Here is a 23,654-nt window from a genome sequence, read left to right as displayed (position 1 = left end):
GCGAACGTTGTAGATTGGTAAACGTGATCTAGGTGTTTGTATTACTTTCTTAATATTGGAAAAATAAATACGGCGTGTGTATATGTAAATATCTACTTTTTCTTAGAGAGACTAATGTTATTTTTTTTTTACAATGTTTCCACTTACAGTTCGCACCGCCATAGGTATGCCGTCTACATCGCATTTGTTTCTACTTTAAAGAGTAATATTTGCCCTTAATTTGAATTGCATTTTTTCTTTGAATTATAAATAAATACCAAATTGCATTTTAATAAATTGCAGGCACTGAGTAATAATAATAATTATTGAATGAATGAAATGTCACAGCAAAGCTATTTTAATAAGGTAATACTTTTAAAAACATGCTCAAACTTATTATTTCCCTGACATAAGAAACCAATAATTTAATTGTACATTTTCTTCAAACGTTAGGCATGTATGGACTTCTTTCGCACCGTACGTAGCCAACCGTGCTAATCGTGTATTTCCCATACAACTATGAAAGGAGAACATTGATTTAATATTAAATATACTCCATAATAACATGAACTATTATTCCTCGATTTAAAGCTTTCGTGACTGCAGGGATTCATCTTCTTGGTTCTTTCGGTAACGTCACGTAGAAGGGAAATAATAAAATAATAAAAATAAAACATAATAAAATACAATTCTCACGACGTTTCAGCCACAACGCAAGCAGCCGTCCTCAGGTGAAGAACAGGGCTGTCGGAAAGACAGCGTCTGAATTCAGACGTGGTGGCCGAAACGTTGTGAGAATTGTATTTTATTATGTTTTATTTTTATTATTTTATTATTTCCCTTCTACGTGACTTTACCGAAAGAACCAAGAAGATCAATCCCTGCAGTCACCAAGAATAACTATTATTCCGTTATATTTATCTTTAGAGGTGAGCGGTGGCGCAGTGGTTAGCGCACTACGCTGTGAGCCAACACCACGCCCGGCCGCCTTTGTCTCTCCAGTGGCGATGTTTACACACCGCACCGGGTACTCATTTGAGGCTGAGTCGACCTAGGAGAGGCCCAGGACCGGTTCAAATAATCGTCACCGGTGTTGGCCGTGAGCGGGAATCGAACCCTGGACGCCGGGTTCATAACGAAGCGTAGCGCTAACCGATACACTACCGCAAAAAAAGACAAAGATCCCCCGAATAGCCTTTGTAGACTTTAGGGGCAAGTGCTGTTAGCGAGCACCTATAAAAGCCGGCACGGCACATAAGGGGGTGGGGTGGCCAGCACCACGCCCGGCCGCCTTTGTCTCCCCAGCGGCGATGTTTACGCACCGCACCAGCTACTCATTTGAGGCCGAGTCGACCTAGGGGAGGCCCACGACCGGCTCAAATAATCGTCACCGGTGTCGACCGTGAACGGGAATCGAACCCGGGTAGGGCCAGCTTGGCAGCTCAGCGTTAATCGCTGCACCACCGCTCCCCTCCCCTCCCCTCCCACCCACCCACCCAATCTCTGCGACCAATCACGGCTCAGCTCTCCCCAGCCTTAGGCCACGCCCAACGGGCCCGCGAGCGCCGTCCAATGGGGTGAGGGGCACCGGCGCCGGCGTTTGCGGGGGCCGCGGGACACGTGCGCCGAGTGGCTCAGTCGCTCCGTGCAGGCGAGAGGCGAGCACCACGCGTGCAGAGTGCGTGTGTCTAGGGGGGGCTCCTGTGTGTGTGTGTGTCCTCTTCAACAAAGGCGGACCCGGGCTTTTCGTCGTCTCCGTCTCTGTCTGCTCTCGCTCTCTCATCGCCACCACTCAGTAACACACAGAGAGAGAGACACACACGCAACTTACTTGGTTTGCGCTCACACTGCCCCGGGCTACGTTGCTGTGAACTGCAAAGCGCGCAACACACCACGACTTCGAAAGCGACAAGGACGAATTTAAAGATTTTTTAACAACAACAAAACAAAGTCCACCGCTTCTTGTTCTCTCGATGCTGGATGAACACAGCTGTATAGATAGCTGGCATATACTTTTTTTTCCTATTTTAAACGTTATATATTTTTTTTCTTCTGTCAAATAGCGCTGTGCAGGGCGGTGATTGAGTGAGTACAACAGCTGGGACTTTTAACATCTGCTGTTGTTAAATTGCTATATGCAACAGCAACATCATCATTATCATCATCAGCAGCAGCATCATCCTCGTCGTCAACAACAACAACAACCAGCGGCGAGAGTAGCCAAGAAATTCTCGGACAGACCTCTCAAGAACTTTCAGGCTTGCTGAAATTTCCTCTCCTTGTCGCCTTTGAAAAAAACCCTCCAGTTCCTACTACAACTCCTGCTGCTGCTGTCGCCCGCACGCATCTCGATATGTGGCTCATTCTCGTGTGGATGTGGGCGGCTGTCATTGGCAGTGGGACAGCCGGGGGAGCAAGACACTCGGTCTACTGGAACAGCAGCAACCCCAGGTGAGTCTCGGAGCGAGCGAAACGTCTGACTTGGATGAGTGAGTCGCGTTTGGGGTGCTGGAAGATGGCACTCGCCTCCCCCCCTCCCCCCACGGCTCGGGGTAGAGGATGCGAGGTTGATGAAGTTGGACTTGGCGCGAGTGAGTGGTCGAGGTCGACTCAGCCTCAAAAGAGCACCCGGTGCGGTGTGTAAATACATCGGCACAGGGGAGACAAAGGCGGTCGGGCGTGGTGTTGGCCACCCCCTGATGTGCCGTGCCGGACTTCATAAGTGTTGCTCGCAAACAGCACTTCCCCCAACAGTCTGTCAAGGCTATACGGGGGTAGGGGTCTTTGTTTTTTTGTGTGTGTGTGGTCGAGTGAGTGGTCTCCGCTGAGTTGGGTGCGCAACTCGAGTCTGGTGTGGCCTTAAATAGGCGCTCGCAAATCGCGAGGGTTAAACGGGGCTCTGCGCGTGAGTCGAGTTGAAGAGAGATTTCGGGCAGCAGTGCGGTGCATCATCAGCGGTGCGGTGTATCATCAGCGGTGCGGTGCATCATCAGCGGTGCGGTGCAAAATCAGCGGTGCGGTGCGGTGCATCATCAGCGGTGCGGTGTATCATCAGCGGTGCGGTGCATCATCAGCGGTGCGGTGCATCATCAGCGGTGCGCGCGGCTGCGTCTCACGGATCCCAGGCGAGCCGACTTCGCTGCCCACCCCCTCGGTCAACACCGGTGAAGATTCTTGTTTTTTGAACCCGCCTCCGCTAGGTAGCCTCAGCCTCGAATGAGTGCCTGGTGCGTTGGTTCTGGGGAGACAAAGGCGGCCGGGCGTTTTGTGCCGCCGGGCCAACCAGCTTGCCGTGTCTGCCTTCGACAGGAGGTGCCAAGGGCACTTTTTGTCGAGGCTGTGCCTGGGTGCGGCAAGCCTTGTGTTGAAGCGGGCGCGTGTGTGCGTGTGTCTGTGTGTCGCGTTGGGTCTTCGGTTCAGTTCCATGTATTAGGTGTAGCCCTATGAGCCGTGCGGCTCTTGAATCGGGTGCAACGGCAACGAACAAAAACAGGGAAAAAATCCAGGAAAGAACAGCAAAATCTTCTTAATAGGTGCTCGCAAACAGCGCTCGCTCCCACTACGATGAGCGGATCGCGAGGGCAATGACAGTGGGCGCCTTTGTCTGCTGCTCGTGGTTGGTGGGGGGGTGCGCGTTTCGTTAGCGTGCAAGCCTCAACGTAATAAAGTATGGTTCATAAAACGTAATAACCTCGCAATTAGTGTATCATTGCCGCTGTACACGCCTATTTAAATACCATCGAGTAGAGAGTGTGCACATTGAATGTATCATTCATCGTTTACGATCCTTTTATCAACCCACCGCTTGGATGAAGGCTTCCACCCACGCGGCGTTGGTCTTTGTTGTTTGACCATACTTCACCACGGATGGTGCCAGTGCGAGTTGGTTGAATTGGTTCCAGGGATCGGTGTAAATCCGTGACCGAGGCGTAGTGCGCTAACCACTGCGCCACCGCTCCACGCTCGATCATAATACATGACGAACGCATCGCTGCTCTCCAGATATTTCAAATATAGTGCACCTTCCCCCCTCCATCCCAGCTTAAATAGTCGCTCCAAGCCTGGAGTGTGTCATTCCGACTCTGTCTCCTCGACAGACCTGCCCTCCTTACCTGAGGACGGCTGCTTGCGTTGTGGCCGAAACGTCGTGAGAATTATTTTATTATGTTTTATTTTTATTTTTTATTACTTTCCCTTCTACGTGACTTTACCGAAAGAACCAAGAAGATGAATCCCTGCAGTCACGAAAGCTTTAAATCGAAATTTAGTGCATCATACTTGCACAATAAACAGAACGAGGGGGGGCATTCATCTCCTGCAAGTGCACGCTTGCACTCGGAGTAGACTGTGCCCGCACGTGCTTATTGTTGGCCACCGTAGGTTGACGTATGGACGTACAGTAGTCTCCAAAATGCACGGGAGTTGTTTTTTAAATCACTATTTCAGTCACTGCTGTGGAATCATCATCATCAGCAGCTGTGATGCGCAGAGACTTTGATGCGCAGAGACTTTGATATTGGGGCTATACATCACCGTGCAGTGCTGGTGGCCGTCTCGATAACTACACAGATACCGCATAGACTTAGCATTGGCATGTGTACGTGAACGATGTGTGACACGTGAGAATCCACACGTAATATGGATCGGCCAATAACATACGTGAGCATGTATAAACAATGTGTCTTATACGCGACACGTATGTGCATGCCGAATACAATATGCATTTATGTATAACGCACTTATGTCCACTCAACGATACACGCATATACATACAGTACCTGTATATCCAGACATGAAAAGCCTTGCATAGGTGCACACGCGCGCATGTGTTCGTATAAGTGCCGAGCGTCAATGCTTGTTAAGTGCTGTGTGTTTCTAAGTATGGGCACATTATGCCGAAAGGCAGTAGCGGTCCTTTAATCATCATGATCAGACATGCTGGGTTGTCCCATCCAGCAGCAATCTTTAACCCGTGTACAACGATAGTGAATAACATGTCACGGCTGTTGTTGTGAACGGAAACAAAAACGTTACATTTTAATGCCCGTGCTGCAACGAGGGTGAATATTTACGCAGCAATGTGCAATATTCAAGTCTCTCTCTTATCCCATTGTCTTAAGAGCTGTTGTAGACTCGTCCGAGATAACGAAGAGGCTGGCTCTCATTATCCCGCGGTTGAAAGAGTGAAACATCACCAACCCACGTTTGTCGGGAGGAATGTGCCATTTCCCGCAACTGGCTTAAACTCGTCAACAGATGCCAACTGCCTTTTCCTGTGCACAGCGTTGATCAATGGTCACATCAGACTGAAAGTACGGATAGTGTCGTCTCTAGCTTGCATTGTAAATCTATGTATACGAGGAGAGCGTGCGTGCGCGCGCGTATTTCCCAGTTAATGATAGGCTTGCAACATAACGCAACCCACTGGGCGGATAATTGTATGTGCTATTGTGCAATTGATAGAAGTTTACATCAGCCAGCCGGGGCATGTTAAGGGAGAGGAGAAGAGAGAGGGGTTTGTGGATTGCGCCGTGAATTCCAATCGCTTGGGACCGACGTCGCACACCTTTGAATGCGCACCTCATCTCGGAAGCTGAGCAGGTCTCAGCCTGGTGGTTGGTTCTCGGATGGGTGGACCACCCTGGGGCTATCCCGGGCTGCGTGGTGGCGAGGCAGAGAAGGAACCAATGATACAAAAAACAACTTCCAGAAACTTATAATCATGCCATTCATTGCAGTAAATGTTCGCGCTGTACGGAATTGATTTGCGTGGGTATGTTGCACGCGTGTTTCCGTGCGTACGTACGTCGTTGTGTGTGTGTTGCCGTGCGAAAGTAGGTCGTATGTGTGTGTGTAAGTACGTTGTGTGTGTGTCTGTGTGTAAGTACGTTGTGTGTGTGTCTGTGTGTACGTACGTTGTGTGTGTGTTGCCGTGTGTACGTACGTTGTGTGTGTGTCTGTGTGTAAGTGTGTGTGTGTGTGTCTGTGTGTAAGTGTGTGTGTGTGTGTCTGTATGTACGTACGCTGTGTATGTGTCTGTGTGTAAGTACGTTGTGTGTGTGTCTGTGTGTATGTACGTTATGTGTGTGTGTGTCTGTGTGTAAGTTGTGTGTGTGTCTGTGTGTAAGTACGTTGTGTGTGTGTCTGTGTGTATGTAAGTTATGTGTGTGTGTGTGTATGTAAGTTGTGTGTGTGTCTGTGTGTAAGTACGCTGTGTATGTGTCTGTGTAAGTACGTTGTGTGTGTGTGTGTCTGTGTGTAAGTACGCTGTGTTTGTCTGTTGGCGTCCTGATTTGCGTGGTGATCTCTCCCTGGGTACACGATGTCTTCTCCCACTCGAAGCCAAACTCTTAATTGATTTGGCCCAAGACATCGATAGAGAAGGACCCTTCTGAAAAACGAGTCTTGAGAATGAGCGAGGCTTCCCTGGGTGAATGACCGGCAACTCCTCTAAGAAGTTATATAAATACAAGGATAGGTTTTACCCTTTCTGTAAAATTATTATGATAGCCAAGGAATGGAAACGCGTCCGTCCGAGAGCACGTCCGGCATTAGAGATGGAGCGATGAATTAACCGCAGGTGCTGGATCCAGGATTATTGCTGCGTCGGTATAAACATTTAGTTACTTATTTAAAGAAAACGCGTAGTGTATATGCAAAGGCTTAAACATTTTTCACTAAATACAAACACATTTCCCCGGCACCTAAACGAGTACACATCGGCACAAAGAAGATGCACACTGGGCGTGATGTGCCCATCCAGACGGACCCCTGCTGAAGTGACAGTCCTCAGTATACGCAACGGCTCCTGACCAGCTCGGCTGTGCTCTTTTACCACTTCTGGGAGACAGTTGTTGTGTCGCCGTGGTTGCGATGTCTTTGCCTTTCGAGTCACGCTGTCTCGCTCGTTGAAGGCTGCTTGAGCCACTTCGCGCGGACCATTTCCAACGGTTCGATTCCCCGCAACGGGCGCTCACGCTGTGCAATCAATGCATTACGCGCGCAAATCACCGAAAGGGATTCGTAGCATGGATGTTTATGCAGCGACGGTAACGACTGCACCGTTATTTTTTTTTGTAATAGCCCATCATGTCATTTGTTTTGTCCGGATTATAAGACGCACGCCCGCTGGCAGGAGGTCACGGGGCAGACCCAGTTGCCACGGGTCGACTGACCGAGATGACCGAGATGACCGAGATGACTGGCTGATGCACCACCTGTGCCCCCTACTGTGCCAACTTGCTGTGCTTTAGCCACCCGGCGCTCCGCTCGTTGTTGTGAGCGTCGCTCCTCCGCCCTCCGTTGTTGTTGGAGGGCGACTGCCTCCAACTGCCCAGTAGCGTCCTTCACGAGCCTCCTCCACAGAGGCCGATCTTGACACTGCTGGTACCAGTCATCGGCAAGTCCACTCAGCTCCACGTCCTCCTGTACCACATCACTCCATCTCTTCTCTAGCCCGTGCCGCTCCCGTTTAGCCCCCTCGATCCGACCGAACAAAAGCTGTTTAGGCATGCGGTGGCTGGGCATGCGGGCTACATGACCCAGCCAACGCAGCCTTGCCACACACACACACAGCCACACACACACACAGCCACTGCTGCGTGTGTGTGTACAGAGCCTCTACCCACGCCGGAGCTCCAGATAGGTTTAGCATGCGACTGAGCGCTGCGCTATCGAGTGCCAAAGGGCATCATCCATTTGCGCTCCTCGCCTGTCCTGCAGAGAGTTCCAACGTGAAGCTCGGCAGTGAATATCATGCATCCATCTGCGTGCCAACTGTTGCACTGCGGCAGTTTGGTCAGAGGAGGATTGTGTTCGCTGTAGCTCATCGTGACTATCCTCACCATCGTCATCATCGTCATGAAAATGGTTTTGTATATCAGTGCTGTATGCGAAAAGCGAAGCAATAAGAAAAAATAGTGGTAATGATGTAACGATTCTCCCAAAACACACATCTACCGGAGTGTAAGACGCACCCATAACTTTTGCTTTAGAATGCATGATGAAAAAATAAGTTCGCCTTATAATCTGCAATATTCTGTAATAATAACAGAGTGAATTCCAGCCATTTGTCAATTTACTCCATCCACTACGCGCCGCTTGGGGTTGTTTGACCATACTTCACCACGCTGGTCAATGCGGGTTGGTGAAGTTGGGGGCAGCGGGGGGGGGGGATCGTGACCGATGTAGATATTACGCGGCGCTGATGTTTGATCTCAGCCGTGGCAGAGACTCGAACTCGTGGTGCTCTGGTTGAGAGCGCAGTGTCCCGCGCCGCTGCACCATGATGTTCTCGAAGGGTTCCACGCGTCGAATTCATACATGGAGGCCAGGCAGGGGTCGGCAACCTACGTTTCCGGAGCCGCATGCGGCTTCTTTAAGGAACCGGCTTTTGTGACGTTATTTACGTCTCTCTCGTATTCACGTTGCATTGCGGCTCTTGAAATGTTGAGGTTTTTTTGTTGTTGTTTCGATTTAAAGCTTTCGTGACTGCAGGGATTCATCTTCTTGGTTCTTTCGGTAAAGTCACGTAGAAGGGAAGTAATAAAATAATAAAAATAACACATAATAAAATAATTCTCACGACGCTGTCATTGACGCTGTCTCCCCGACAGACCTGGTCTTCACCTGAGGACGGCTGCTTGCGTTGTGGCCGAAACGTCGTGAGAATTATTTTATTAGTTTTTTTTTGTGTTGACCGAATTCGACCAAAAAATATCGCTTCTTGTTATTTTGGTTGCCCGACCCCCCTCGATACACCGAGTGAGCGACTTCAATTCTCGTGACGTTATAGAAGTTGCGAGAGAGTTGAAATTCTCGTGACGTTCTAGAAGTTGCGAGAGAGTTGAAATTTCGCACAAATGCAGTCGAGTTTTCTTTGCCTGCAGCGATGAAAAATAGTAAAAGTTACATTCAGAACGTGGCCCCCCACTACGACCCCCGAGCGACTTGGAGCGACGTGGAGCGACGTGGGGGGCTGGGCGCGTCACGGAGCGGGCAGCTTCAGCCCGGAGCCTCGCTGATGCCGCTGCAATTGTCGGGTGGACCGAGTAATTCGCCTCCGGTGCGGACTGTGTGACGCTGAAGCCGATGGAGAGTAGCTGAATCTCGCAGTCAGTGACCGTTGTCAGCTACCACCACGTGGCTATATACTGCACAGTCCGTGTCGTGTTGTGTGCGTACGCTTTACTGCTGTGGTAAGCGTTGTGCCCTGTCCATACGGTGGCGTCTGGCCGGTGGTGGCATTGTGGTCGGAGCGCTGGGGCTCACGATCTGAAGAGCCCCAGTTCAATCCCTCTTTCGGGGGGCACCACTCAACGACCCCATCCGTAATCGACATCCTTTCCCGGATCGCCACAACGAAGTACCACAGTGATTGCCGGCACCGTCTTTGGTTCTATAGGATGGATGTACTTGACCACCCTCCCCCATCACTGCCGTGGGAATGTGGAATTTGCACCGTTGGCTCGGGGCCCGCCAACTGTTTTGATTTAGTGTGCTGATCGTAAAGGTGCATTGAAAATGTTTGATATTCCGACTGATGCTCCTGCTTTTGTGGAGTGACTCATGCAGCCAGCTATGGCTGCAGGGTTTGATGGTACATATTGTTTGTCGTTTATTGTGAAAATTCGGTCACAGTTCCTATGATCACTGTTACATTGCTTTTATGGCTTTATTTTGGTGATTTCGAAACGTTTTTTGGTTTTGCCATGTTTGTTGTAGTACGGAGTTAGACTGATGGCCTTAATCTAAGTTGTCTTGTGGATGTTTGACTTGCATCCCACTGGGATTTTTGCACACAGCGTTGGTGTACGGTGCTTTTCTGCAATATTTTGCCGCCTTTCCTTAGATTTTCTGTTTGCACATAGTCAACACAGTCACTTTAAGATGTTTTCTCGTTCATGTTTTTTTTTTTGTTGCGGTTGCACCCGATTCAAGAGCCGAATGGCTCCCAGGGTTATACCAAAGAATTGAAACTGAAAACTTAAAAAACCCACCAGTGTGTCTGGACCGCACCACGCCGTGGCTCTGATGTGTTTGTTGTTCTCTAGCGAGTGTGGCGGCAGCAGCAGCGGCTGCTACTCGCTCGCTGCGTCTCGGGGCCCCCACAGAACTCCGTGTGAATGGGCACTCTGAATAGCGGGGGGATTAACGATTATTTGCTGTGTAAACTCCCAGCAAAAAGTGAAAGAAACTTTGCCGCGCTGTGGTTTTCGGTGTTGTTCCAAGCTTTGTGTGGTTCTTACGGGTAGCTATTATAATAATAGCGACGATGTTACTGTCAGGCGCCTACGTTTTTTCAGTCAGAGCTGCGTAAAATAATAAAGTAGATATATACGATGACAAATTGAAACTTTAAATGCAATACATATGCCGCTCAATAATGTTAAAGTCTAACTGAATTACATACTCGTACATCTTCTTGGTTCTTTCGGTAAAGTCACGTAGAAGGGAAGTAATACAATAATAAATATAAAACAATAAAATGCAATTCTCACGACGTTTCGGCCACGCTGTCTTTCCGACAGACCTGTTCTTCACCCGAGGACGGCTGCTTGCGTTGTGGCCGAAACGTCGTGAGAATTATTTTATTATGTTTTATTTTTATTATTTTATTACTTCCCTTCTACGTGACTGTACCGAAAGAACCAAGAAGATGAATCCCTGCAGTCACGAAAGATTTAAATCGAAAAATACTCGTACATGTATTACTATGCAATTGTTACTGTCTGTCTGTATAGATAGATGTATTATGTACACGTGTATGTATGTGTGCATTTAAAGTGTGTAACTTTCAACATTGCCTACGCTTGCTATGATGGTCGTGCCACTGTTGGATGAAGGCCTCTGTCTGCAAGCCGCCACCACCACCACCTCTCATAATCCTATAGCCACCTGCGTACGAGCCCATTTCATTGCTCCATCTCTACGGGGGGACGTTCTCTCGGATCCGTTCCGTATCCATGGCGCGCTGCCCACTGTGATGTTACGTGATTCGAAACCCTCACCCAGGAAAAAGCCTCGCCGAGCCTCGAGATTATTTTAAGCAGGGACCCTACTAGTGATGTTTTAATATCAATTATTCAATGTATTGGAAGTAGGAAAGCCTCAGCGTGCTAATGAGGAAGAGGTTTAGCCAATTGCTTATTGATTCTTTTTTTATAAGCTCGCGTTTGGTGTGTGAAAGTGGCCACATTGATCCTCGCCATAGGAACGTCGAATTGCCACCATTACGTTGAGTAACACTGGACCTTATTGGCGCGGGTTAAATGATTAACGTCAGTTTATACGTCTGATCTGCATTGTAGACACAGATCTATTGTGATGGTGAATGTTAGCAGTGTGTGTGTGTGGATACCAAGCCACGGTATGGGGAGGGGGGGGGACACGCTTTCCCTTGTATATTTGTGTCTCTTAGCGCACTGTAACTTTATCCGGCTATGCGATATGGCGAACAGATTATAATCTCGTTCAGTCCCTGTATCTATAGTATGGCCCTACACAGCACGTGCATAGACTATGCATATAGACAAAGGGCCTTTAGTTTCGCTGCATAGGCCCTTAGGAGCATATGCAGTTGGCGAGCATCTATTAAGAGTGGCAGGATGCACGCAAGGAAGGGTTGGTGAGTCGACCCACACATAGAGATAAAGACAACTATCCCCCGTATAGCCGTAGCAGCCTTTTGGGCAAAGTGCTATTATAGCGAGCGTCTGGGAAGGCACACGGCACACGAAGGCGTGGTTGGCTAGCACCACACCCAGCCGTCTTTGTTTCCCTGCACACCACTGCTCTCCTCCCCCCACACACACACATGCATTTATGACCTAGGGAGCCACAGATGATCCTGGAGTGTTTCAGCAGAAGTTTTAATGCTAGGCGGCCCACACATGCGTTCTGCATTTACTCGCTTATGCACTGCACTGCATGTGTGTGCTTTTTTTTGTATGAATTTTTTTTGCAGAAAACCTCTGAAGTGTTTAAATTCTTTCTTAATGACGGGGCAATGGCAAGGAAACTGCCGGAATGGGACCCATTGGCGTTCATTAGGCCACTGAGTGTGTCAGATTGTATAAATATCCCTCTGCGCGTCAACGTTCGGCTGTCAAGCGGACGTGCACGCGCGCGCACACACGTGGTAGCACACGCGTGTGAACACGTAGGCATGCATAGTTACATGAACACACATGCACCACACACACACATACGCACACACACGCACGCACCACACACACACGCGTATGAACACGTATAGACATGCATAAGTTGCAGGAATACACACACACACACGCGGCGGCGATGTTTACACACCGTGCCGGGTACTCATTTGAGGCCGAGTCGACCTAGGAGCGACTCGGGACTGGCCGTGAGCGTGAATCGAACTCGCGTCGCCGGCTTCGCAGCGAAGCGCGGTGCGAAAGAAGTTCAACACACACACCTCACCCCCAACACACACACCTCACCCCTAACACACACACACACACCCCTAACACACACACACACACCCAACACACACACCTCACCCCCAACACACACACACCTCACCCCCAACACACACACCTCACCCCCAACACACACACCCCCAGCACACACACCTCACCCCCAACAAACACACCTCACCCCTAACACACACACACCTCACCCCCAACACACACACCTCACCCCGAACACACACACACACACCTCACCCCCAACACACACACACCTCACCCCCAACACACACACACCTCACCCCCAACACACACACACACCTCACCCCCAACACACACACACACACACCTCACCCCCAACACACACACACCTCACCCCCAACACACACACACACCTCACCCCTAACACACACACCTCACCCATAACACACACACACACCCCAACACACACACCTCACCCTCTCACCCCCAACGCACACACACACACACCTCACCCCCTCCACCCCCAACGCACACGCACAGAGCGGTCTCGAGTTAAAGTTGTTACTAATTGCGTGCTTTGTGCAGTGTTATTCCATACGCCGAGTATATAACGGCGAATTTCCTCAATCCCTGGCCCCCTCTAAGCCCACGGAGTGCCCACAACGGCGTCATTGTTCCGTGCACGAATTCCTGCGTGGAGATGTTTCGCTTAGCGAAATGAGCCGTTGTTGGTTCGTTCGTTCTTTCGTTCGCCGTTCATTCATTTCCTTTGAGCGAGTTGGCAAATGTGCGTTGCGAGGTGTGTCCCGTGCGTGACATACATTAATTCGTCAACCGCAGAGAAAAATACGAGCGGATTAATTATGAACTTTTTTTTTACTTGTAATACAAAACAATGTTTGGCTTTGTTTTGTTGTTAAAAGTCGAGTCAAACATATTAGTTGTTGTTGTTGTTGTTGGCCCTGATCATGAGAGAAAGCGCCATGGCTCTTTGTCTCCCGATAGTGGGGGGCGGCGGGGGGGGTTAGGTGATGGAGAGAGGGGGGGGGAGGACATTAAAACCGGCGGTGAAAATTCCAAACTTTTTTACGGTCACCATCATTCGCCTCCCCCCTCTCCTCCTCCTGTCTCTCTCTCTCTCTCGCCAAACGATAGCCGCCACCGGGTGACCACCGCAAAGCGAGTACTGATTTTATCGACCACGGTTGCCATGATTGGGGCCGATTACGATGCCGTGCCCGGGGGGGTTGGAACCTTCGCAGACTCCCCCCCCACACCCCAACCCCACCTTGTGTGAGATGAATTGCGCCAAGCCACTGACACAGCCAGCAAGACCTTGCCCGCTGACTGCAGGGAGGACGCAAGACGGATCGTTTGTGCTCCGGCGGGTTCATGGGGACGGGGAAGGGGCTCCGGGTAGCATGGTGGACATTCGGATAAAGTTGTCGCTCTGAACGAGGGCTCGTGTGTGCAAGCCGTGCTCACCTTACCTGCTCACGGGCACCGTAAAGGTGGGACGATATTAGGTGGACACATCTGCAAGGTTTTACCGTACGCATTGTTGACCCTCGGAGTTGTCCATAATACAGGCTTTTTTTGGGTTAGATCGCGTATAAATCTATAAATGTGTCGGTAAACCCGCCACCACCCGACACAGCCAATTCGTAAGGTTTGTCACGTAAACAGAACGTGGCAATTCGTTACGAGTACAGCACCACCGGTGTGTTGGAGAGCCAAGCCTTGGAGTTGGTTAACCCCACGCGTTTGCACCTAAAATATTTCTATTGTTTTCCAAGGTCCCGTGCATCGACCTCCGTCGGCCTAACCCTCAAACATCGCCGCAGCAATGAGGCCACATTCATCAACGGTCGCCCGCTTTTCTTTGAGCGAATAGACAACGATGATTATGGCCTTAACAGATTTTTTTGGGGCAAGTGCTGTGAGCGAGCACCTCTTTGGAGGGCGTGGGTGGGCCAGCACCACGCCCGCTCGGCCGTTTTGTCTACCCCAGTGGCAATGTTTACACACCGCACCAGATACTCATTTGAGGCTGAGTCGACCTATGGGAGGCCCAGGACCGGTTCAGATATTCGCCACCGAATCGAACCTCCGTTACGCCGGGTTCAGAGGGCAGCGCGTTCACCGCTACACTGCCCGACCGTGCGTTGCAAACACAAATAAAAGAATTTCCCCCGTATAGCCTTAACAGACTGCTAGGGCAAGTGCTGTTAGCAAGCAGCACCTATGAAGGCCGCCACAACACACGAGAAGGGGGGGATGTGGGTGGCCAGCACAACGCCCGGCCGCCTTTGTCTCAAACACAAACAACACACACACACACGCGGCGCAGTGATGGTGGGCCCATTCTGTTCTATTTACTCTCAGGCATCCTTAAAACAAACCACAAACAACCTGGAACAAGCACAACCGGATTTGCCCGCACACGCCGCTTTGACACCCACGGCGCGCGGAGCCATCGTCAGCAATCCTCGCCGCGCGATGTTCACGAGGGCCAGAAAGAAGGGAAGAAGAGGCCAATGCCACCCAGCCGGCCATGACGACGGCAACGTTGATAATTGGTTTTTTACCCTTTTATCTGGCAAGAAAACTGACACCTTTTTTTACAAGGAGTCATGTTTGCATAGACCACAAATCTGCAGTCATAATGCAAACAAAAAAAACATGACTCTGATAATGTATGCACTGTCCTTGAAGTTGATTGGTCCACACCCAAGACAGCTTATCTTAGAGCCTAGTCTCACATGGTGTTGGACCAGATGACGCCAAAAGGCGCACAACTCAAAGACAATGCACCATCAGAGTATGAGAGCTCGGGGGTAAGCATTTCCACCATTGGTGTCAGTTTTGTTGCCAGATAAAATGGTAAAAAAACAATTATCATATTTTTTACTGGCAAATGAGGTACCAATGGTGACGGCAACGTTATTAAAGACGCGATGATCGACTTAGGAGTCGCCTTGCACCGCGCACACGGATAATCGACGCTAATTTCACTTTAATGGACGCTTCCGAGGTGGTTGGAACATCGCAGGGGAAAATCGATAGCGAGGTGGCATTTGTAAAGCTCCACTCTGCGCTACAAAGTTTGTAAAGTGTGGCTGCGTGCGCGCACGTGTGCATTCGTTCGCGGGGAGCGGTGGCGCAGCGGTTAGCGCGCTGCGCTCCAAACCCAGCGACCCGGTGGCGATTATCTGAACCCGTACTGGGCCTTCCCGAGGTCGACTCAGCCTCAAATGAGTAGCTGGTAAATATCGGCACGAGGGAGACAAAGACGGCCGGGCGTGGTGCTGGCCACATCACCCCCTCACGTGCCGTTCTGGCCCTTAATGGGTGCTCGCTAACAGCACTTGTCCCAACAGTCTGTTCAGGCTATAGGGGGGATCTTTGTTTTTTTTGTGTTTGTGTTGGCAAGTGTTAGTGGTCCGTGTGTATGCGTTAGTGCATTTCTGTGCGGGTATTTGTCCTGTGTTGTGCACGCACATGTGCGTGAGTGCCACGTGGCCTCAACGTGCACACAGCCTGGCACAAGCGTCGTGGTAACGTCACCGCCACTTAGTGGCGAATTGCGGTTGTTGTTGTATGCGGGCATGCGCTTGTGCGTGCGTGTGTCTGCATGCGCACGCTGTGCAAACTTGCATTTTAAATATAAACATTGCTTCGAGGTGCACGCGCAGTGGCAGGGAAATGTTCATCGCACGCGGGTAACTAATATTGATGTGTCTGTGTACATCATCGAATTAGTGGGTCACTCCAGAATGTGGCCAAGAAAACCCACCGCATATTAATTTGTCCCACTGACGAGTCGACAGCGCGTTACAGCCAGCCGATACACACACACAGAGGCGCACGCGAGCGCAGACTCAATTGTGACAAATGACACGTTAATTTAAATTAGACACGGCAGTAGTGGGGGGGGGGGGTTAAATCGATGGCCCAAACCCACTCAACTGACGGGCGCAGCCGCTGACCAAGAGCTCGTAACGTCCACTGCCGGCGAGCGTGGTCAGACTCACAAAGGGCTTTCCTCAAAAGCCATCAGGTGGCAGTGTCGAGAAATCTTAAACCGCGCTCGTGAAAGTGGAAAAAGCGCCCTTCAATTACGCCGTCCACTTGATAGTTGGGCGAGCAAAAGGAGCCTGATTGGAATGTGGGCGTGTGTGTGTGTGCGTGTGTGTGCGTGTGTGCCCTTGTGCCGATGTAAATTGGGAGCTGGGGGCCCGTAGTGTCGCGGTTAGCGCGCTCCGCCACGAACCAGGCCATTTTTATTTATTTTACTTTTATTAATTTTAATGTTTTACATACGTGAGTTCACCGAAAAAACCTAAGAATATGAATACTTGCAGTCACGAAAGCTTCAAATCTAGAATTCAGGCCACCCAAGTTCGCTTCCTGCTCGCGGCCAACACCAGTGACGATTATCTGAACCGGTCCTGAGCCTCCCCTAGGTCGATTCAGCCTCAAATGAGTACCTGGTGCGGTGTGTAAACGTCGCCACTCTGGAGACAAAGGCGGCCGGACGTGGTGTTGGCCACCCCACCCCTCGTGTGCTGTGCTGGTCCTTCATAGGCGCTACTCGCTAACGGCACTTGCCCCAACAGTCGGTTAAGGCTATACGGGGAGATCTTGCTCTCGTGCCGATGTGAATCGGGAGGTGATTTCGCTCGTGTGCGCCTTTCTCCAGCGGCAACATTCTGAGGCTCCCCTGGACTTCCTTGCGCGTGCGAGAGCGACTCGGAGCGCTGCGACACGTGGGGTGCCTACAGGCGGCTCGCTCGCATCACCGCGCAAAGATTGTGCCGCGTTTTGTTTTTTGCCCTCTCCCCCCCCATTGCGCTCCATCTCCCGGCACGGTGGTCGAAATGCCCCCCCCCCCCAACTGCCCCCCCCCCCTCACTGCCCCCCCCCCCCCCCTCACTGCCCCCCCCCCCCCATTGCCACGCACTCCAACCGCGGGGTACATTTGTGGGTTGCTCCCACCTCTTCCAAAGGTTTCTGGCCAGTGTGACAGAGTGGGCCAAAATGTACTGTATGTGTGTTGAACTTCTTTTGCACCGTACGTAGCCAACCGTGCTCATCAGAGGTGTGGGGGAAGGACAACAAACTAAACAGAAACAGTAGTTCGAAACAAATGAGTTTTCAATCTAGATTTATAAAGTGCATGGCTCCAGTCGCTTCGTAATATCGGAAGGAAGAGCGTTCCAGAAGCGCATCTCAAAGCGCGCGATGCGGTGACTGTCTTTGTTCTGTGGCCAGCCAGTTGCTTCTACGAGGATGATGATGATGGTTTATGTTCCTTGACGAAATCAGCAAGCTATTGTGGTTAATCTGTGGCAAGTACTTTGCGTGTAATGAGTGTGGCTTCATAGCGTATTTGTTCAGCGACCAAAAGTGAATGTAACTCGACGAGCACTGGACGGACAGTTGCAGGGCTGGGCCGACCAAGAGAGGAGGCCCAGCACCCATTCAGATAATCGTCACTGGTGTTGGCCATGAGCGGGTCCGTACACACGCGCAGCGCGCTAACCGCTGCACCACCGCTCCCCCCCATACACCAACAACACCCACACGGACACGGTCACCCCCCCCCCCACCTGCCCACACACGCACGCGCGCACAAGTTAGCCGGTTCCCACGACGGCCTCGTGGGTGAGCGCGAGAGGTCTCGCCGTGCGCGGGCAGGGAATTGGGAACGAGACCCCCGCGCGCTTTGCCGACCCGAACCGGCCACATCGCAGGGGTCGCACTAATCCGTCAACGCTCATCGCTCTCCCGCCTCGCCGTCCGCTTCCCCCCCCCCCCCCCCCCGGACCTTCGTCCATCAATCACCTCCCATCCCTCTTCTGGGCAAGAGTCCCCTTCCTTGACTCCGTCATCCTCCTCCCGCTCCCCTTAGCTGTGGCGACGCCTGTGGCCGTGTGTTTCAATTGGCGATATGTATTTTTTGTTTTGCACGGATAGCTTTCAACCAATCAGCACTGGCCAGTGTGGTGCACGGTGTGGGCAAATGACCCCAACGACCCCCCCAAGACTTGGGGAGGCCGTCATGCAGCAGCAGCAGCAGCGGCTTTGACAGAACGGGCTGCGCACGTGCAAGCGGAGTGAGCCTGATGAGCGCAGTGGGAGCGGGAGCAGTGGGAGCAACTGGAACGTCAGGCAGCCGTGTCATGCCGCGTGTGTCGGTGCGATGTGTGTTGGTGTTTCACGCTGGGTGTTGCGCGCGCGTGTATTTTACCTCCGCACCCCGACACGCACTCTCACGACGAATCTCTCCGGCGTGATGTTGACACCGCGGGATGCGTGCCCCTTAAACCCCCCTCGCCAAAAGTCTTTCACTCCCCACCGGGGGCTGGGTTGAAAGCCCCCGCCGCTGGCTAAGAAGTTCCACTGCTCACTAAGTGGGGCGGGGGGGGGGGGGGGTCCTGCGGTGCACAGCTTCAGGTACAGGCGGTGAGCACGGGGTGGTGGTGATTGGGGGTGTTGGCGGTGGCGGCGGTGGTGGTGGCGGTGGTGGTTGCGTGACCCGGCCGAGATGGCTGCAGTGAACCCACAACAACCACTTAAGCACACGACAGCCTCCAGCGAGGGGGAGGTTATCGGTCGCGGCGGTTCCACGGAATCCTTCTTAGCGGGCGGCTCTCCCCTCCACTGCCCGTCGGCGAGATGCGCTCCGTGCCGCTAAATGCGCTGCCACAAATCCCAACCGACCCACCCCAGGGATAGAAATCTTCTCTCTACCCAGGCTCACAGCTCGTCGAGATAGGCCTCTCTCCATCTCTTCCCTCCCGCCCCCCCCCCCCCCCCCCGCTTTCCCGAGCGTCGAGGCGAAGAAGAAAGAGGAGACAAAGCAGCGTCGCGCTGCTCACAAACGAAGCTCACGGCTTGACGCTCGCCTGCGTCGGTCGTCCCCAACCGGTAGTGGTGGCAATTCCACATTCCCATGGCAGGGCCAATGAGCGGAGGGGGCGGGGAGTGATGCTTGTAAAGCAGTGCTCGTTTTGTTGACCCTGGTGGGCATCGTGATGGTGATGTGCGAAGTTGAATCCTGACCGGGTTTTGTTATTGTGTTGAGTCTCAGAGTGTGTTCCCATTTCGATTTAAAGCTTTCATGACTGCAGGGAGTCATCTTCTTGGTTCTTTCGGTAAAGTCACGTAGAAGGGAAAAATAAAATAAAATAAAACATGTTTTAAAATAATAAAAATAAAACACGTTTTATTTTTATTATTGTATTATCTCCCTTCTACGTGACTTTACCAAAAGAACCGAAAAGATGTGTTCCCATTTTTCACGATCGCAAACAAATTTCTACGAATAAAACGAAACTGTGTCATTTGACCAAGTCAGGCCCCGCTGAGCTATGCAGCTTCATTTTCATAAGCGACCTGGTCATCGCGAACGATAGCTCAACGAAGCGGCTTATCGCGTGGACATTCGTAGCGGCCAAATCATCTCGTCGCATGTTTCCCTGGTCAATCCACTGCTGGATGAAGGCCTCCCCCAAGCCGCCCACCGCCGCCCTTCACTCTCCTCCGATGCAACAGTTCACGCAGCACCTGCACACCAAGAGCCGATTAAATCGCTCTATCTCCCTGCTGGACGACCCCATTGGGGCTTTGCCTCTTTTATCTTAATATATATACACACACACACTGTATACGCCATGCTATATATACACCCGCACACACACACACACATATACCACACGGATAGTGTATTAGTGTGCCCTTATCCCCACATATTTAGCCAATCGATTGCACTGAACTTTACGGCAGATATGATCTCTGGGACCCGCCGCTTCGCCTGCGGTCGATACGGCAGCGAGCCACGGGAGCCGTAGCGAGCCAGCCGGGGAGCGAGCGAGTGAAGTGGGGAGCGAGGGAGAGAGAGAGCCAGGGAGAGCGAGCGAGAGCCAGTGAAGGAGACAGCGAGCCCGTGAGTCAGAGGTCGCAAACGGGTTTTGATTCCTTACCCATACCCGTACCCGGCCGCACCAGGGTCGCAAACGGGTACCCGTACCCGGCCGTACCCGTACCCTACCCGTACCCAGCTGGGTACGGGTAGGGTACGGGTATCGGATACCCGATTGCGACCTCTGGGATGAAGCCATGTTGCAGGCGCGGGTGGGTTGATTCTAGGAACTTGAATTGTGAGAAGAGACAAGACGTTGGGAAATGAGTGACAAACGGTTACTCACCAGTGACTCACGGTCTACCCGTACCCGGCCGTACCAGGGTCGCAAACGGGTACCCGTACCCGGCCGGGTACGGGTAGCCGGGTATCGGGTAGGGTACGGGTATCGGGTACCCGGTTGCGACCTCTGCCGTGAGTGCCCTCTCCTCGGGGTGTGGGGAGGTGTTTGCTTCGCGACCCCGAGCCAGCACCCTTAGGAGCGAGTGAAGCGGGGAGCGAGAGAGAGAGAGAGAGCCAGGGAGCCAGGGAGCCAGTGAGCCCGTGAGTGCCCTCCCCTCGGAGTAATGGGGGGGTGTTTGCCTCGCGACCCCAAGTCAGCACCCTTAGGAGCGAGTGCGGCGGGGAGCGAGCGAGAGCGAGAGAGCTAGGGAGCCAGCGAGCTCATAAGTGCCTTCCCCTCCAGGGGCGGTGTTTACTTCGCGACCCCGAGCAGCCCCCGTGGGAGCGAGCGATGCGGCTGTGGCTGCGTCCGTGCCCCGTGGCGCCGGCGTCTGCTGGGTCACGCTCGCCCGCCCTGATGGGGCTCTTGTTGTCTCAGCTCCAGGCGGCGCGAGCGCGGAGGGGTGACGCGGCTACTGCCGCTGCTGCCGCTGCTGCCGCTGTTGTAGCACGACCTGGTGCATCGTGACCTTCTGTAGCATGACCTTCTGTCGCGCGACTTGTTGTAGTGCGACCTGGCGTAGCGCTCATGCGACACTCTGGGCCCGGCAGGGTTCCCTTAGCCATGATTACCGCACGGAGCACGCGGTTCCCACACCTCGGGAACACAGGGCGGCAGCACCTTGAATCTGGAACTGAATTTCCGTGCTGCACGAACAAGATGCCAAAGAGTCGTCGTGGCCACCGCACCGCCACGGCGCCTTCCTTCGGCCAGATTCTGCTGCGTAGTTTACACCCGACGCTTCAGCTTCTGCTCTTACAGTCTCATCAGCACCACCACCACCACCTTGGGTTTCGGTCTCCCCTCTCTGTTGATTGCCCACCGCCGGGCACAACTGCCAACGCCCGTCTCGGTGACTTGCCATCCCCCCACGCCACACCACGCGTTCGCACCCAGCGCGCAAACCTCCTCTTCCCGATGGCATCTCCAGCGCTATGGTGCCAGGTTCGTTACGCCTATCCAAGTTGCACTCAATGTCTCGGCGTCGTCTGCACCGCGGCTGTCCTCAGAGGCCAGAGGGTGTCGTTTGCTGTCGCTCTGACAGTCGCTTTTGCCGCGCTGCTGCGGAAGGGCAAAATGACGCCTCGTCGCTGGGACCTGTCCGCCACTTCTTGTCGAAATCTGCGAACGTCGCCTTGGATTCCTCCGCTGGCGATCGACCATTTTTTTGTTTCCCACCCACCCCCTTCCGAGAAGCATCAGAAGAACACAGGACGGGGGTGGCTCAGTTCGGATGAGTGGGGCTGTGGTGAATCGCGGCCATGAAGCTCAGAAATTTGAGGCGGCGTTGTTATTGTACGTCTTAAGAGAATACGTTTTATTGCATAATGATGGGCAAAATACAATCGGGTGGCAAGTTCCTGTCAGAGTCGTGTAATGTAGTCGATGCCCATTCACCTGTTTGCCGCGTTTGGTGTAATTTAGATACAAATCCACCAATTACTTCGAGATGGGTAATTTAGATACAAATGTAAATTAAAGTATGTAAATTAAACTACAGGTAAAATTAGATGTTTTCCCATCGCTGTGCTTGACACACACAGAGGAAAATTACATTCTCTCAACCATCAACGTTTTTATTCATAATTTCAAAGAAACTGAAATTTAAAACCACAGGTTTAAAAATAACCCCTCCACCCCGCCAATAATAATGGCTCTAATGAGTTATTTTAAAATTTCCATATTTTCCTGCAGGTACAATTAGGCATTAAAGCATTTGCCGCCATTTCACGCTACGCTTCGAATGAAAAGCCTCGTGGTTACGACGGGGTTATTTTTGGGTGCAGACCTAACGCGTCTCTATTTGCGCATCACCCCTCGTACTCACCTTCATCATCTGCAATGAGCAGCAGCAGCAGCAGCAGCAGCCAGTGCGGTGTACGTACGTACGTTCAAATTCTTTCGCACCGTACGTATCCAACCCCGCTGATCGGAGGTGCGGGGGAAGGACAACAAACTCAACACAAAAAAGCATTTGGAAAGAACTTCGTTTTCAATCTCGATGATTTGAAAGTCCATAGCTCCCAGTGTTTTCCTAACATAACCGAAGGAAGAGCGTTCCAGATAGCCGCATATGAGAGCGTGCAATGGCTATCCAAAAGCCGCTGCTGTGCGGATTACCAGGGTGCACGTGATGGTGTCTGCTCCTTGCCGAGATCATCAAGGTATTGTGGTTCATTTGTGGCGAGCACTTTGTGTGCTGCCCGGATGTGTGCTGCCAGTCGCATGCCAGGGAGTGGCCCAGCCCAAAGCGGGAAGAGCTCATTGTTCCAGTCGAATCAGCCACCTGTGATCTGCTCAGGAATTTCAGGAATGAGACCGAAGGATCTCAAGCAGCATTTCACCAATAGGGATGGAGGGCCCCGAGTCTGGCTGAAAATGAATCCCGACATTCCGAAAGCCCTTCTCTGTCGTGGCTCATGCAAAATAAGGGGCTCTTGTCTGTAAATAAACATTGGTCAAGCAAGCTTGCCCTTTGCTGATGAGACACTGAATAATAATGTCACATACACCCACGTAAATAAGCATCATTACGTAATAATATGAAATGATATCACGCTATTAATAATAGTATATACCCAGGAAAGCCGCATTGAGTCTGGAAAAATCCGATAAGTCATGAAGTTCTTTTTCACAATGTCCAGGATGTTGCAATGTGTTGTCCCACTTGAGTCATTTTAAGGGTTTCCCTGCCCCCCCCCCCCCCCCCCAGCATTGAGATGTTTGTCCAACACCAGCGACATTGCTTGTGTTTAGCTATGGGAGGAAATGAGAGAAATCCCGAGAAAACTCCTGCAGGACAGGGGGAGGAACATACACTCAGGAAAGTGGCCGAGTCAGGGATTGAAACCCAGGCCTCTTTCTTGCTGTGAGGCACTGTGTCACCAATGCG

The 23,654-nt window shown here is 51.8% G+C and overlaps 1 protein-coding gene across 3 annotated transcripts in view; it reads left to right on the top strand.

Moving 5' to 3' along the window:
- Positions 1–1,597: 1,597 nt before the first annotated feature.
- The window catches only part of LOC133355244 (ephrin-A5-like), a 193,485-nt gene continuing 171,428 nt past the window's right edge, over positions 1,598–23,654 (top strand). For all 3 annotated transcript variants that reach the window (XM_061572625.1, XM_061572624.1, XM_061572623.1), the window contains exon 1: positions 1,598–2,430. In XM_061572625.1, coding sequence (XP_061428609.1) covers positions 2,333–2,430 — 98 coding nt within the window. In that variant the 5' untranslated portion in view covers positions 1,598–2,332. The remainder of the gene's footprint in view (positions 2,431–23,654) is intronic.

The sequence above is a fragment of the Lethenteron reissneri genome, chromosome 50, assembly GCF_015708825.2.
Source record: "Lethenteron reissneri isolate LAM-NWPU_2019-01 chromosome 50, ASM1570882v1, whole genome shotgun sequence".
NCBI lineage: Eukaryota > Metazoa > Chordata > Hyperoartia > Petromyzontiformes > Petromyzontidae > Lethenteron > Lethenteron reissneri.
The sequence above is the reverse complement of the archived record's forward strand: the minus strand, read 5'-3'. Positions and strand labels throughout refer to the sequence as shown.